The 16,715-nt window shown below is 47.0% G+C and overlaps 1 protein-coding gene across 1 annotated transcript in view; it reads left to right on the top strand.

The window, feature by feature from the left end:
• Vipr2 (vasoactive intestinal peptide receptor 2) overlaps nt 1-16,715 on the top strand; it is a 77,263-nt gene that overhangs the window by 4,466 nt on the left and 56,082 nt on the right. The window contains exons 3-4 of the mRNA XM_038336880.1: nt 10,810-10,917; nt 13,074-13,171. Of these exons, the coding sequence (XP_038192808.1) occupies nt 10,810-10,917; nt 13,074-13,171 (206 nt within the window). The remainder of the gene's footprint in view (nt 1-10,809; nt 10,918-13,073; nt 13,172-16,715) is intronic.

Below are 16,715 nucleotides of genomic sequence, written 5' to 3'. Positions count from 1 at the left end.
AGTATTATAACATAGTGCATTTTTTAATGCTATTAGCACCTCACCTTTTGGGACACTTTTCAAACCAGTGACTCCCACACTAGTCAGAAAGACTATAAATAGCCACCTTTTCCCTGCCTGCCTTAGACCCTTGTTACCTCACTTGAAAGTTAAGCTTCTAGGTCCAGGCTTCCTTTAAAGACCTGTGATTTTACAACACACATATGGTTCTGAAGGCCACATCCCAAAATTTTCCAGTTGACCTCAGTCCATGGATGCAAATATACACAAATATACAATCAATCCCACTGCCCCCAGGAAGGGCTAGCCCTAAAGAGCTGACTTCAGGTAAGACAAAAGGGTCAGCTTTGTGGCCACAGCTCTGTTCAGTACAAATTCAGAGTTCAGGAAAACAGTCCTATGGCAAAGCGCTTTCTCTTTCTCTCTCTCTCTCTCTCTCTCTCTCTCTCTCTCTCTCTCTCTCTCTCTCTCTCTCTCTCTCTCTTTCTCTCTCTCTCTCTCCCTCGCTCCCTCGCTCTCTCTCTCACACACACACCAGCAACAATGATAACAATAACAAGAAGAGGAGAGGGAAATAAGATCAGATCTGAAGCTGGTAAGATTGACTAGTAGTTAAGAGCACTTTCTGTGTTCCCACCACCCATGACATCACAAACATTGGTAACTACAGTTCCAAGGGATCCAGTGTCCTCTTTGGGACTTCATAGGTTCCTGCATACGTGCAGGCAAACACTAATACACATAAAATAGAAACCAATCTTTTTTAAAAGAGTAAAATTTAAATAAGACTTTCATGGGAGCTGGGCAGACCTCTGTGGCTGGAGATGACACAAGCTGCTGCAGCTCCTAGGCTGGAGACTCCTGCTGGCTGCTTCTCTCAAGGATAGCACCTGAGACAAGCTTTCTGGGTTGTCCCCAGAGGGCAACCTGTGTGAACAGCATAGGTGGAGTCTGTGAAAACTGCTCGGCTTTCCTTGGTGCTTGGCTGGTGTGACCAGGGAGAACAAGTCTGTAGGATTCCTCCCTTGTTTGCTGTATAGAAAAACCTCATGGGTTTTCTTGCAAAAACAGAGGCCTACTTGGACATTTTATATTGAGGGCTTTTATTTTCATTATTAGCTTACAGAAAAATCTGTGTATCTGATTAATCCACCTTTCTATTTTGCAAAACCTTCTTGGTCATTGGCCAGTCACCTGCAGGAAAGCAGAGCTGAACGTCATATCAGCCACTCTGCAGCTTTCAGAAGAGACAGCCTGTGTCCCCAGTTCTGTGTCTGCTTTCTGAAATATGCAGGGTTTCAATGCCAAGAATATAAATAGCCGTACATTACCAGGATGAAGATGCTGTGGTCAATGGGAGCCAGAGGCTGTGTGGAGCCAGAGCTGAGGGGGCACTTCTGGTGGGACGAGGCCACGGGACATAGCCTCATGAAGTCAGAAGTGATACTGCTGAGCTCCTCACATCTGTGAGAGCTGCTTTCATGTTCCATAGCAGCGTGGCATTTGTGTAAAAGAACATCAGAAGTTAAGAATAAAGCACTTCAGTGCTAGCAAAATAATTTCCCACAGTCCTGACATGGCACTCTCCCATTTTACTGTATGATAAATAAGAAAACAGAACAAAAGGGTGTAAAAAATCCCTATAAAACTTGTCAATTTTAAAACGGATTGTACTAAGGACTCAAAAAGCTATGGGGTTATTTGGAGTTCTATATTCCAATTTTGATTAATTGCTAAGACAAATTTAATCTTTTTTTTTCTTTTTTCTTTTTTTGGTTTTTCGAGACAGGGTTTCTCTGTAGCTTTTTTAGAGCCTGTCCTGGAACTAGCTCTTGTAGACCAGGCTGGCCTCGAACTCACAGAGATCCGCCTGCCTCTGCCTCCCGAGTGCTGGGATTAAAGGCGTGTGCCACCACCGCCCGGCGACAAATTTAATCTTGACAGTGTGTCAATATGGGGCCTAAGGTCGCAGATGGTTGAGTATAGTGGAATGTCCTCCAGGAAGTCAGTATAAGAACCCATATTACCTCATATTTACATCTGTGGTCATCTAGGGCTTAACAGAACAAAAGTTAGACTACATGCCTTGGTAACCCCATTCCTGCAATTTTTTAGGTGATGTTTGCCAAAGAAATTGTTACAGTCAGCTTAGAACCAGGTCAAGGAAGATGCTGTGCAGTGGGCCTTGGTTTGTTTTAAACATGGAGTTTTGGAATTGTGGGAGGAACTGTGCAGGTCTTGAGGTTATTTCCTGCTGGCTAGCTGACTGACATTTTTACAATAGAAATGAGTGTTAACAATTAATGACTATGTGCACAGAATGATACTGTTAAAGTATGTACATGTTAAAATATGAGAAGCGTGTCCATGCCCTTTCTCCCTTGCCCTGTGAGACTGACAGCGCCTGTGCACAGCGCCCTCCAAAGCCAACCATGCTTGCTTTGGTCTGCGTTTTGATCTTTCTCTCTTTTAGTCTGGAGACTGTGTCAGCTTCACATTCACCTTCGAATTTATAGAATATCTAGTGCATTCCTTTCGTCCTTTCTATCGACTGAACTTTTCGAAGAATGACAAAATTTTGCTATTAGAAATGGTACCCTGATGTTCTTAGGAATAAAACATCTCACCAGCATTTGACTAACCTCAGGTCACTAATCTCATGACCCAGTAAATAGCAAAGCCCGCCGATGTGGTGCAGCTCTTCTTGGTCAGTGAGGATTGAACCATGAGGAGAAAAATTGAACTAAGAAGAAAACCAAACTGTGCAGTTCCACCAGGTGCTGAGGTCCAGGAAGGGCATGTCACAGGTCTGTCACAGTGGATAGGGACTGCAGGGCTCCAGTGATGTTGTTCAAAACAAGGGGCAGAGGGTGCCCACTCCTGTGGTACTTGAGACTTTCTCTGCTTGGTCATAGAGGAGGGGTCCTGGGCTTGCTACCAGAAGCCCAGGACGTCTGGGTAAGGACAGTGAGTTCAGATAGGAGAGTTTTCTAGGCCCTAGACCCTGTACATCTACTGGTTCTGTACCCATTGGTTGTTAGAGACAGAGCAGCATTTTCTAGAAGGAGATTGCCTCATTCTTCAGTGTCTGCTCAAAGATAGGAGTGCTACTTGACCTCCAAGTCCACTCCCAGACTCGAAGTCCTGTTTGGTTCCTCCATCTGTGTATTCAGCCAAAGCTGTCTCTCAAATGAGGATTTCAGCCAGGTCACTACCACCTGCCTGCTGAAGTTAGTGTTTTCTTTTCTTGGACTATGTTGGCTTCTGAGGTTCCAGGCAGTGCCCTGTGTTTTTCTCTCTAAGGTCTGGATCCGGCTTACCTTTCCATGTTGCTTCTTCCATTATGCCCCAGACATGCACCTCTTTCCTCTGGGCCTGCATTAAGACTCCTGGGCAGGGGAGCAGCTGTGGCTTTTCTAGGTGAGACACCTCACTAGAGAGACACCACATGAGATGACACAGATAATCCCCACAGTCTGTGCCACTCAGATACAGAAGGGTGTGCTACCCAACCTTACCTGAGTGCCCTGCTTTCTGGAGGATGGAAACTGCTTGGAGAAGACCTGAGAGCTGCAGTAGACCACACGTTGTGGATAAGAATGCAATACACGCCTGCCATGAAGTTGTGCTGGACCCCGTGGGAACCCTCTAGGAGGTTAATCTGTAATTTAAAACACTCTGGGAAGATAAAAGTATGCACACATGGTTTTCTTGCACCAAAATGTATGGGGAGTTCCAAGGAAGGAGAGGGGGACTTTCTACCCGGGGCTTTAGGCACTGGCATGAGAGATTTGTGTCAGGCTGATCTCAGATGCAGGGAGAAAGAGAGGGTGGTAGCAGCAGGCTAGGAGCATAAGCATAGATGGGGAGAGATCTGAATGGATATTGTAGCCCTGAGGGCTTTGGAGAAACAGCGTCTCCGGATGAGCTATATTTTAGGAAGGCCAGGGCATCCTTGAAAATGAAGAAACATGACAAGCATTCCAGGGGAGAGATGAAAATGTTCCCTGTGGAGACTGATGGGCAAAAGTAACTCCCCAAAGCCCTTTCTACAGATCGGGAAGCAAGAGGCCAAACTCTAAGGAGACAAGAACGGAAAGGCCTGACGGCTGGAATGTGCAGTGCCACCCCGAGGATGTTCCATGGAAGAAGGCTGCTTCAAGTTCAGGGAAATCTCCTTTTGTGGGAATGTCTAAGCCTGTTCCTAGGCAGGAGCACTGCTGAAGGAAGAGGTGGAGGAGATCTGGCAGGGGCCATGCCCAGCAGGAGGCAGCAAGAAGTGATAGTACTCAGACTCTGCCCTGTAGGCAAAGAGGAGTCAGAGCACGCTGGAAAGGGAAGGGTCCAGCTTCAGGGCCCTGGTCATCTCCGGAGCATGCTAGTCCTTCATGACAGAGGCCAGAGCAGAACTACTGAATTCTCAGAACTAGCCTTGAGGAGTGGAGTCTGCCCCAGACAGGTAGGATGGGGTCACTGGAGACAGCCAACCTTCCAGGGCATAGGTACCCTGGAAAGCATAGTCCTCTGGTTCTACATTGGTACCACTCTGTCCTGGCTAAAGCTGAATGGTGGCTTGGCATTATTGTCAAGAGGGGTTGAACTCACAGCTGCCTGGAATATCCAGCACTTTGGTCTCCTTGCCTGGGTCAGTTCCAGCTTAGATGTGTCAGGCCCTACTAGTAGATATACTGGGATGGTCCTGATCATAAATCTAAGGGAGATTATCTTGCGATCCCCTGGCAGGATTTCCCATGCCATTGATGTAGCCTCCAGATGGGATCTGCTGCTATGCAAAACGTCTCCCGACTCTGCCCAGCCTTAAACTCCCTTAGGTAATAGCAGGCCCTGGGCCACAGCCAACCTTGGAGGAGAAAAGCTTCTGGAGTATTTTATGTGGGAGCAAATTATGCCCTTAGCAGCTTGGGTTGTTTCTGGTCTGAATGATGGTACAAACTTAGTTCAAGTTCCAGAACCTGGTCCCCACCTTTAGAACCCATCTGAACCCCAGAATAAAACTGCTGCTTTAGATTCAGAAGCCTACGTGAGCTGACTCCCCAGTCACCCAGCAGCAGTGTTCTGGAAATGATGTTTCCAGTCCTTGGTTGGTCGCTAATCCTCCACCCTAGAGGTTAGGAATGAGATTCTGGCCACACCCTGGTTAGAATTTGAGCATTTTACCTGGTTTCTGCGCAGTACCCATGTGGCACTCCAAACACATGGAGTCCTGGCTTGTAGAATCTTCAGTCCTGACCTGATTGGGTCATTTCTCTTATACTGAGAGTGGTCCCATTTACCAGCCCATCCCAGACGAAGCCTCTACTACCTTTTCCTTCAAGGAAGAACTTGTCAAGAAGCTCCTGGGAGACACAGTATGGCACCTAGCACAGCAGATTCTTTTTTGAAAGTCTGATAGTTCCCAATGTATAAGCAGCATGCTCATAACTCATTTAAAAGCTGCAGTCAGTAGATAGGAGCCATATGCTGGCTAGCATCTGTCTCTGTGGATGGTTAGGCTCCTGAAAGACCCTAAGCCTGTCCTATTAACAATCTTTTGAATAGCCCCCAGTGTGTGATCATCTCTATCCACATTAACAGTCTCCTGAGTGGAGCATACATTCTAAAAGTGCTTCGTTCATTGGTCTTGACAGGCTATTGCTTTGGGTATTTCCCCCTAAAGGTTTCTTTGCTGTGCTTCTCTCCCAGTTCAGTTACTGTCATTATTCCTAATTGCAGCTTTCCTAAAATGGCATTTGGCAACATACCTAGATGAGCTAATGCATGGATGGAGTACTGATCTCACTGGCAATATTTTAAGAACAAATGAAACACCCTTAGAACAAAAGAAAAGGATGGAGGGTCTCACTTGCAGGACTCCTATAACCATGCTGTACCCTCAGAGTAGTTAACTGGGACTCTAGAGCACTCAGAAGAATTGTTAGTTAGCCACTTGAGCAGCCGGCAAGTACAGAGAAAGCCAGCATATTACACTCACATTCCTAGGAGCTGCAAAATCCGGACCCAGGTGGTCCACATCCTGCTTCCTGTGTAGATTTATTTATTGCTCTGGAGCCTTGTGTACGGTGAACACTAAGACAGAAAGCCTTGGTTACAAACTGCCTGTATGGACCTTGTGAACAGGCATAGTTACCCTGGATAGGGCACCAACAACAGGCAGAAGAAGCCATTCCACCGAAGTCCAGCTTGATGAACCACTAAGTTTATTAGGATTCACTATGGAGCATGAGTGGAACAGCAACACTGGAATTCCCTGTACAGTTTTCAGGTAGCAACACCAAGAAATTGCTTACTGCTTGTATCACTACGGGAAGGGACTCCATCAGTCTCTCCCTCACACAGGAGTGTTCAAACTTGGAGAAAAGTTTGCACCGCAGTTTGGCAGCTTGGGAAGCAGCTGTTCAGAGAACATCCATATCTGTAACCATGCTGCTTGTTCAGGAGTTAATGCATTTGCTCTGCATGGTCAGCTCAGGGGGAGGGCACAAGTATCCACTAACACTAGGCACCCAAAAGTGGTATTATTTAAGATTTCTGAGCTGCAAGCCAAAGTGAAGTAATGATGAAAACATTGCTAAATGTCTGTGGGTCACACCTCAGTTGAGCCTGCAAGGCTCCAGGAGATGTAACTAGGCTGAGGGTAAATATTCCACACAGTTAGGATTTGGTCTCTACACTGTCAGCAGCCTAGGCCAACCCTATGGCCTTTGGATCTGAGCAGTCAAGAGAGGAAGCAGCCGTCCTGACCCTGCATTGCTCCTCTTCACCAGGGCTCCTTCGGAAGACCACTGAGAATTTACTTTTTGTGAGCACAGTCCAGAGAAACGAGCACCCTCCTTAACAAGACAACATAGTGTCTTTGTGAGGCCAACAAGCAGGAGTCTGAGACAATTCAGGTCAAAACAGATTGGCATAGTTCAGGGGAGGACAAAACACTTGTGAAAATTATCTTTCCCAATTCAATTTCCAATTCCATCCTGCTCTGTGTCTCTTAAGTTGATGACAGGCATAGAGGATCTGTAGGTTTGAGGGCAAAAATGATGATTAGTTTTTCTGAAACTCTGTTGCTTTGAAATTGTAACCTCCTCACTCAACAGGCACTGGGGAAAAGACAAGGGGCTGCACAAGTGAACCTTGCACATGTGAGCTCCAGGAAGGTGCCCTTTGCACAGCTGTGCCTAACATAGGTGGACCTTGGACAGGTGTGTCTGCACAAGAGACCCCAGTAAATATCCTGCACAAGTGAACTCCCAAGAAGGGGTGTCCTGGGCAGGTGTGCCCTGGGCAGGTGTGCCTCACACAGGATAATTCTGGAAAGATGCCCCCCCCCCCGCACAGAGGAGCCCTAAATCAGTGTTCTATACACCATTGAGCTCCAGGAAGGTGAAACATAGAACAGGTATACCATACACAAGTGAGCAAACATGAACATTGGTGGGTGTCTTAGTATGGGCTCTCTTCCTGGGTTGTCTTACTGACAGGGTCTCAGAAGCAGTCAACATTATCTGTTTTAGTATCTATTAATGGTTTGTACCTGAATTTGCTATTTGTAGGAGAATTATGTTGATTCTCTACATATTCTTTGTTGATTGTGCTGATTCTTCACATATTCAACTAGTGTTCTCAAAATTATCCTTCAACTAGGAAAGAACTGCAATTCCTTTTAAAAGGCATTCGTTTTATCCCTCTTCTCTATTTAATACTATATTTCCTGTCACTCATTTCATAAACATAATGGATACTAAGGACTTGAAATGGGGATTTAACTGTTAAAATCAGACTATGGAATATCATGCTGCCAATGAAAATAACCATATTCTACACACACATAACATGACAGGTGTGAGAACCTGGTTACACGGGACGACAATAAATGATATTCTTCCTTGTAAAATGAAGTCCTATGACCTCTCTCCATGTATGTATGTGTGAGATTGTGGTGATGAGTGGACCCATGGAGGACCCAGGATAAAGGCCCTAAGGGACAGAGCCCTGAGCAGGACTTAGTAGATCTGAGATTTCCCTTTGCACCCCTGTCTGCAGTTCATGAGTAGGTGGTACTTGTGCAATGCTATGTCCTTCTCCCGTATATGGACAATATGGTGCAGGGAAGATGCATCAGGAGAAGGGAGGGTTGTAGATGACAGCTGGATCTTGGGTACTTGTTGAGAGGAGAAAGCTATCTGGAAGCTTGCTTATGTGTTCCTCAAGGTTAAGCTGCCCCAGTAAGACGGCCTGCAGGGCCATTGCAGCATTCAATCCGTGGATAACACCGAGGCAGCTCCAGTGAGGGGGCTTCTGAGCAGGCTAATGCTAGGCTGCAGCATCGAGTAGCCACCGGGGCTTTTGGCTCAGCCACTGTACGGCTGTATCATATGTAAAATGGGGGGTCCCTTTGATGTTTTCCTGGAGGCATGAGTCTGAAGGACTTACAGGGTACTCTCCAGAGGATATGCTCTGCTCCTGGCTCTCCTCCTTGGATCATGACCTAGGAAGCCTGGCACATCCATAGAATCCAAGAGGAGCTCTAATTCTGTGTCCTGCCAGATGGCTGTTCTGGCCACAGCAAATTCTGTGCAAGGAATGGCCAGGGTACAAGAAGTACTTTGTCTGATTCCTTCTGAGGTAAGACAAAGGGAAAAAACACTTTCTATAATAAAAACTTGGCCTTATCTCATGTCTCCATCAAGAGCTGGTTGAGCTGAGCTGCCATGACCGAGGCCCTCACCACTTTTCCTTCCTATTAGTAAGTGGCCATGACTTTTTGACCTCTCTCTTCTGCACCCTTCTCATCTTCTCACATGAAAGCACTGTGCATTCACAACCCCACTGCTCAGATGGGACACGTGCCCAAGGGGGAATGCTGAGGTGAGGTGCACGCCCCCCCCCCCCACCCCATCTGCTACATCGGCATGTTTCCTAACTTCATTTCCAAGACTTTTGTGGCCTGCTCATCCGCCTCCCAGAGCAGGAAAATGGCACCCAGGAGTGTTTCTGCTGCTGCTAGGCAGTAGAGAATCCTCTGAATATCATCTTCAGGAGGACTTCTGACAGCTTGTGTGGACAGCCATGTGGGAACTGCAAAGAATGGTCCGTGACGACTCAGGGATGGGAATGGAAGGTTTTTAAGTATCCAGTCCCAGGGGCTGGTCAAAAGGTCTTTGAACATTGTCAGAATGGGAGCGTTCACTTCTCAGCCCTTGCAGTTATTGCAAGATGACAAGAGACTGACAAGGCTGTACAAACTGAGTTTGTCGTGAGCATTGTCTGGGCAAGCCTGCCCTGCCTCTTTTCCGCAAGAAGTTTTGCTTCTGTGATTTAAAACTTAGGATTTTTTGAATGTTGGAAGGAAGATGTCCCTCCATGTTGTTGTCCTGTCAGAAGCACTACCCCAGTTAACTAGTGTCATCCTTGGCTGCACACAGTGGTCACAACCAAGGAGGAAGGGTCCAAGGAGCCTCTCTCAGCCATACAGCTCACATGACCCCATTGGGGTGAAGACAATCCATTCTAGGGGGAATAATGCCTAAGCACATCAGGCCATGCCCACAGCCCAGCATGAGCATGGACAAGCCCAGGTTGCCATGGACAGAACCCACAATCACTGCTGGGCTTGCGGAGCCTGCTCCTAACCTCAGTGAGCAGGAAAATAGATGAAGGAAGCAAAGCTGAAGCTCATGCCTCTATAAAACTAATAAAAATCCCTTTAGGAAGATATAAAGGGAGCTAATAGAATGTCAGAAGACCTACTGACTCAGTACCCCCAGCTTTGTTGGCCCCCTCAAATGCTGGTATAGTAGATCTCCCAAGTGGATGTCTAGAAAAACTACACAGGAAGAACCAGATCAATAAACCCAGCCAGCCGAAGCCCAAAGGAAAGTATCATTCAGTGCCCTAGGTGTCTGGACATATTTAAGGTATTTGACTGGTGAACCCTGCTCTAACCAGGCTCAGCTCACGAGACCATTAACTTCCCCCTGGAGTAGTCCAGACTTAGGTCTCCACAAGACCCAATACCATGAGGAGCCCGGTTTACCACACCGAACATGCAAATCAGAAAAAAAGTAATCACTCTCTCTTTTATTTTAAAATGTGGTGCAAAGATACAGTGGGATCTTGTTCAGCATTATACAACAGAAAACTTATGCTATTTACCATATTATGATGGGCCCAGAGGACCTGATGCAATGTATAGTAGAATATGCCAGGCCGAGACAGACACAAACCACCCAACTCTCCTATGTGGAATCTAAGTCTGTCTCATGGAGCAAAACGCAGAATGGTGTCACCAAAGTCCAACTTTGGGTGCTGTGTAGATGGCAATAAGTTTCAACTGGGTGATAAAAACATGGTCTAGTGACCTATTGCATAGAGGGGTGACTACAGTTAATTTAAACCAGAACGCTAAGACAATTAATTTTAAATGTCTGCCCATCCTTCAATGTACACATTGTATCAAAGCATCTCAGCTACTACCCTGTAAGTATATACAATTATTAGTTGTCAGTTTAAAAGGAAATAAAAGTTTTAAAAGTACACAGTGCACACTGAATTAATTATTCACATTCTTTCGACCACAGGCCTGTTGCTTTCTCCAGAGGTGTCCAGATGAGCACCCAAGCTACTCCTATCTCAACAGCACCTGGGAGTTATAGAAAAATGCTTTGACAGCTATGTAACGAGCAGTTTCCTTCTTGTGGAGCATTTAGATGGTCACTCATCCTCCTGTCCATTTCTGAGCAGTGTGTTCTCATGGCCCATGATTTGCACCTAATTCTTGGCTTCTCCTTCCAGGCTGCAGTGGTGTCTGGGACAATATCACATGCTGGCGTCCTGCAGACATTGGAGAAACTGTCACAGTGCCCTGCCCCAAAGTTTTCAGCAACTTCTACAGCAGACCAGGTATGATGTCTGCATTGATTCCTGGGCTCAAAGATGCTTGTATCTGAGGGTATGCTTTTCCATCACAGTAACAAGAAGCTGGGCCTTGCTTCTTTGGTAGCTAGGTGCTCCCTGGTGCTTAGGGAGCAGGAGAACATCTGGCTCATGGTGGGAGAGTTTTCTTTTAAGGAAGCAGGAGTAGCTCATCTGCTGAAGTCTGGATGGGCAAGCAGGGCAAATGTGGCAGGAAAGGCTGGGTGACATGCTCTCCGCAGTTAAAGCAGGAAAATCGTGTGTGAGTGGTACTGGAGATTAGGAGAAGGGGACAAGGTTACTGTTGGCCTGAGAGAGATTCCCACAGGTTGTAAGGTTAGCGAGACAGTTTGCAGCCACCTCAGCCCCACTGTGACATATTGTCCTTTATGCATGTCTCAGGATCCAGGTGTTCATGTGTTTTCCATACATGTCTCAGGATCCAAGTGTTCATGCATTTTTCATATATGTCCCAGGATCCAGGTGTTCATGCGTTTTTTATACATGTCCCAGGATCCAGGTGTTCATGCGTTTTTTATACATGTCTCAGGATCCAGGTGTTCATGCGTTTTTCATACATGGCTCAGGATCTATGTGTTCACAGCATGGAGGAATCTGCCTAGAAAAGTACAGATTAGGAGACATAACTGGAACAAGGGAAGTACAATGTTTTGGAAAACTGGAAATTTTGTTTCTGGCCAGATACTATGGGGAAAAACACTTTAAGGAATGAGAATGTTGATGCTTAAAGGTGGGAATTTGGCGGAATGAAACGGAGAAAAGCGGTGAGAGGAGGCTTGGTCTCCTACTGACTGTGTAGGGAAGCTGTGTCTCTAACCTACGGCATTGCTCATTCATGGTCGCGTTAGAGGAGCTCAGCCATTCTCAAGATTCTGTCCTCCAGAAGCTCTCATCAGGTTCAGACATCAACAGCTCCCTGAGGGGTGTGGCCAGGAGTGCCAAGAGATAGTTCATCCTGAATATTGATAAGTGAGGTGTGGCCTGAGTCAGAGTCCTCCAGAAGGATACCGGCAGTTCCCCAGAGAAGGCGATGGGAGATGGGAACCTAGAGTCTCCCCGAGACTGTGGATTTGCTTTCAGAATCACCAGCCTAGAAGGAACTGCTAATGCCCATTACCAGATAAGAGACGAGTTCCTGGTGCCTGCTGACTGCTTGGTACCAGTGAACAGGTGACCTTCACCATGTAGAAAATACTGCAGCACCTTTGTCTCAGAAACTTTATCTCCTGCTCAGGCTCAAACATTACCCGGCCTCCAGGATCTTAGTCTCCCAGCTGTAGGATGAGAGCAGCAATGGTAACCACACCTGCCTCTCAAGTGCACTCTGAGAATAAAGAGGTTTGTAAAGGAAGACCCTTCTTAAACTGAAATGTCCTAGACTCTGTGGGTCCTATGAGTGGCCTGGGCAAGGGACAGAAGCTCCACGAAGGTGGAAGACATGTGTCCTGGGGGCCTGGAATAAGAATCTGACCTGGTCACTTTAAGCCACTAATGTCCTTGTCTGCTCCTTTCCCACCAGGTCTGTCCAGAGCTTCATACTCTTTCTGCTTTGTGTGGTCACCTGCCACATTGTAAATAGAGTGAATGCTTCATTTGTGAATTTACCATAAATATGAGAACAGGAATACCACAAATATGATGTTTCTTGCTATTTAAATCTCAGGCACGTATTTTCCTCCAACTGAGAGCCACATGAAAGCTGCACTACACTGCTTCTTAGGCATTGAAGGGTAAGGGGCAGACCAGATGGAAAGGGGAGCAAGGATGGAAAGCTAAAGAAAGCTAGCCCAGAGCGCCTGGGCCTGGCCACCACCACTTTAACAGACACAGAATCTGAAAGTGCTAAGGGTCTTGGCTAGGCAGCAGAGAAGCAGCTCTGCAGTTTCAGCAACTGTGGTTAGTACTCGCTTCTGCTTTTACTCTCTGGTGATACACTGTGTCCACTTGTGTCTCCCCTGCCCTGGCAGGCACTTCTCAGAGAGGAAACGATGCAGGGCAACTGAGGAAGGACTTCTGGGTGGTCTCAGTCGCTTGCCGATTAGGGCTTCAGCTTCAACTAGTCTTAACACCCTGCACCGTAAGGCTATCTTTCAAGGACCAAACATCTGAAATTTACTTTCCAGGAAACATAAGCAAAAACTGCACTAGTGATGGGTGGTCGGAGACATTTCCAGATTTCATAGATGCCTGTGGCTACAGCGCACCCGAGGATGAAAGTAAGGTAGGTGCGTGCGCGGCCATAAAGCTCCTCTCGCTGACACTGCGCGCAGACGCGTTCTCCACAGGTCTCCTTTCCGAAGCAGCGCAGCTTCTCCAGTCCCACTTGGCCCCTGAGCTGCTGTGGCCTTTGGGATTTGCTGACTCTGCATAATTTTGGAGGCCCAGGAAGGCCAGCTTTCCTTGCCTGTCAGCATGTTTTGGTGGTAAAGCTTCCTGTGAGGGAGTCACACCTGCCACAGACTAGCGCTTCTGGGGTCTTCTGAGCCATGAATCCTCCTTTCTATCTGGATCTTTTCATCCCATTTACAGTTTTGTCACCAACTGGTTCCTGGGGAGCTGGTTCAGTAGTTCTTAGTCTGAGCCCATAGATAGGACATCCCATAGAGAGAGTGCCAGATATCTTCATCAGCTCAGAGGCTGTGTGTGTAGCCTGGTGTCTTACCCCAGGCCACTCATGCCAAGTGCCAAGAGTCTCTCCAGACATAGCTACAGAACTTACCCAGGAATATCTAAGATTAAGAGTACCACATTCAAGAGTAGATCTTCCTGTAAGAATGTAATTGTTGGTGATATGGGCATTCCTCGTGGGAGTGCATCCACACTCAGTCAGTCCTGTACCTCTGCTTGGCTCCACAAACTCTGGCAGCTTTGGGCATCTCTGCAGCACCGTCATTGTGTTTAATCTTTGCCTCATCCTCCTCCTCAGGCTGGGTCATCTTCTTACTGCGGGGAGGACTTAGCTCCTTGCAGTCCCACAGTTAGGTATGTGCATACATGCCGACTGCTCAGTAAGGTACTCTGCATCCCTTGTATGACACTACAGAGAGTCAGTAAATAGCCAGGCACAGGACAGTCACTGACGTCTCAAGTTGCCTCCTGTCTGTCACAAATGCCCTCCCATCAGCCGTATTAGCAGTGCTGATTCTGAGAGTTGACCCACTTGTTCCTTTCCCCAGACTAATTGCTTTCCTTCCTTTATTAAGATTTATAATTCAAAGCCAAAAGATTGTGAAACTCAAGGAAAGAAATGCCATGTCTGAGAATGTTCCACTGGTTGACAGTACTACACACCGGTCGGCGGTTAGTAGCATGGCAACCACAGAGTTGCATGTTTTCTGTGAGCCAGACAAGATACCATGCTTCTCACTCCAGCTTGATGGCACTGATTCCATGCACGGGGAGGGGGGGGTGGGGGATTACTCAGGCTGATTTGTTGGCCTTCATCTGTCTGATTTTATAGCCTTCCATTGCTCCCCACACTTGCTTTGACATTTCCACTAGAGAGGGCAACCACTGGCCTCCTTCCCTCTTCAGCCCTGTTACTGGTAGTCTCAGCTCTGGGCTGGGATGCTGGCTGGGACTCCAGCCCCTTAGCACAGTCAGAACACTATGGAAAGGGGCCTGCACTGCATCCTGCAGAGCAAAGCAATGTTGAGGGAAGAACTAGTAGAGTGTTGGAGGCCAGGATTCCTCACATCTGAAAAGATGCCAGCTTATTTCTGACCTACTACGCCCTCAGGAGCAAATGTAAAAACCCTGGTCAGATGTGGGAAGAGGGAACCTATGACCTTCCTGTCCCCCATGATGGCCTGATTCTGCTGTGTGGCATCACTTGGTGCCACTCTGAGAAAGCAGATTTCTTTTCTGGACAGTGGCACGGTGGTGCTGCCCACCTGTTCTGTTGTGCATAATCACTACCATTAGCCTCTCTGTGACAAGTGCATCCCATGTTCTCTGTGGCTGTGATTATTGGTGAAGCCGTGGGTGGTACCTGCCCCCCTAGAACTACAACATGCCGCTGAGCACACAGGACAATTGTGTGATCTGGACTCAGTGATTACAGATTGTTCTGAATTTCATGTCACTGAGCAACACCCACATATCCTGGAGAGCAACCTCAAGAGGAGGATCACTAACCTGAGTCAGCTCACGAGCCCAGAGAATGCAGACAGATGGTAGCTACTCTGGATGCAGTTGAAGTGGAGGTGCAGAGAGAATACTAAAGCAGATGTGTCATCCCTAGGTCGCCTGCATTCTGCATGTGTGACTAGAGGCCCGAATTCTCAGACTTCTCCACTTCTTCCTCATTTTCCAAATCCCTGAAATAGTTGTTTCTGCCCCGTTTGTTAATGGTACCATCCTCGGTGTCACCTTGCTGCCAAGTGACGCTTAGTGTTTCACACCCTTTTATACATTGGATCCCACAAATATGGCCCCTGATTCCACAGGGCCTTCGGTAGGAGCACAAAGACAAAGCTCTGGGCAGCCTGGCCTTCAGGTCTGCGTTCTTAGTAGCCCCTTTCTCATCAGGATATTGAGAGCTCGGATGGTCCTGCTCATGTGGAGTAAGACCTGAAGCATGTTTTTACAGAAGACGTGAGTGTATGTTGAACTCCTGAGATGACCCAAACTGCCCTGAGGCTGTCCGGTGGGTTGTCTCTAGAAAACTGCCCTGTGGCCTTCCAGGAGTGGGGTATCCTCTCAGCTCAAGCGCTGATTCTGAAGGATGGTTTCTTAAGCCCTGTCCTGAGTGTCCCAAGTTCTTATCTAAAGCTGAGATGATGGCCATGGAGCAGGGCTTTGACTCTGCTCCCCTGATGTTGGTCAACTGGGACTCATCACCTGCTTAGGGACTGTGTGGGCAGATCAAGCAGCCATAAGTCTCAGGGCTTCTGTGAGGATGTAGAGTTCGGATCCACATCTAGATGGGATCGTCTGCCCTGAGAGCCTGTGTACGGACTTTGCTTCATGGGTGCTGAGCGGTGTCCTTAAACTGCATTGTCACTATCTTCCTAACCCCATGTGCAATTCCCTGGAGGTCCGGGCCAGACACTCGCTCAAGCCTTCATTCTCTTGTACATGAGCTCCTGTGTACGGAGATCTCTGGGAGCCTACATTCAGAGCTCTCCTCAATGAAAGACTGATGGGAATGCAAGAGGTTCCCATGTGTCCTTACAAAACAAGACCTCTCTTCTCCTTGATTTCTCCTAGATCATACTCAGGAAGTGTTTCCAGAGTTCCTGAGACACTGAAAAACTCCTCAGTCCCATTTGGTGCTTCTGAGGGGGCTATAATTAAATCCTGCCTGTGTGAGGCCCAGCTTCTGATCCCTCGTGCATTTTGTCTATTTTAAAGGACTATTTTTGTTCTTAATTAAACATTTCAGAGATTCTTCAAATAGAATAAATTTATAATAATGGATTAAAAAGTCAAAATATTTCAATGCAAAAGGCAATGGAAATGATGGACCAAAGTCAAAATGAGTAATTCTTCCAAATTGCAGTCTCCACACTTTAAACACTTTAGATACTGGGTTGTTTCAGAGACTCATTGAAATAAGAAATTATGGCAAACACAGTGCCATCAGGATACCCTGAGCACTGGGACAGACTCCAGCTGAGCTCTAGGCACACACTGCCCAAGCTGAGCCTTGTCAAGAATAGCTCTTTTTTGTCTTTTTTAAATTGAAAATTCATTGAATATATTCTGATAGTGGCTTCTCTCCCCCATCTCCTCCCAGATCCTTTCCACTGTGCCATCCACCC

The sequence above is a fragment of the Arvicola amphibius genome, chromosome 7 (genome assembly GCF_903992535.2).
Source record: "Arvicola amphibius chromosome 7, mArvAmp1.2, whole genome shotgun sequence".
Taxonomy (NCBI): Eukaryota; Metazoa; Chordata; class Mammalia; order Rodentia; family Cricetidae; genus Arvicola; species Arvicola amphibius.
Note: the sequence above shows the minus strand (reverse complement) of the source record. Positions and strands in the feature narration are given on the sequence as shown.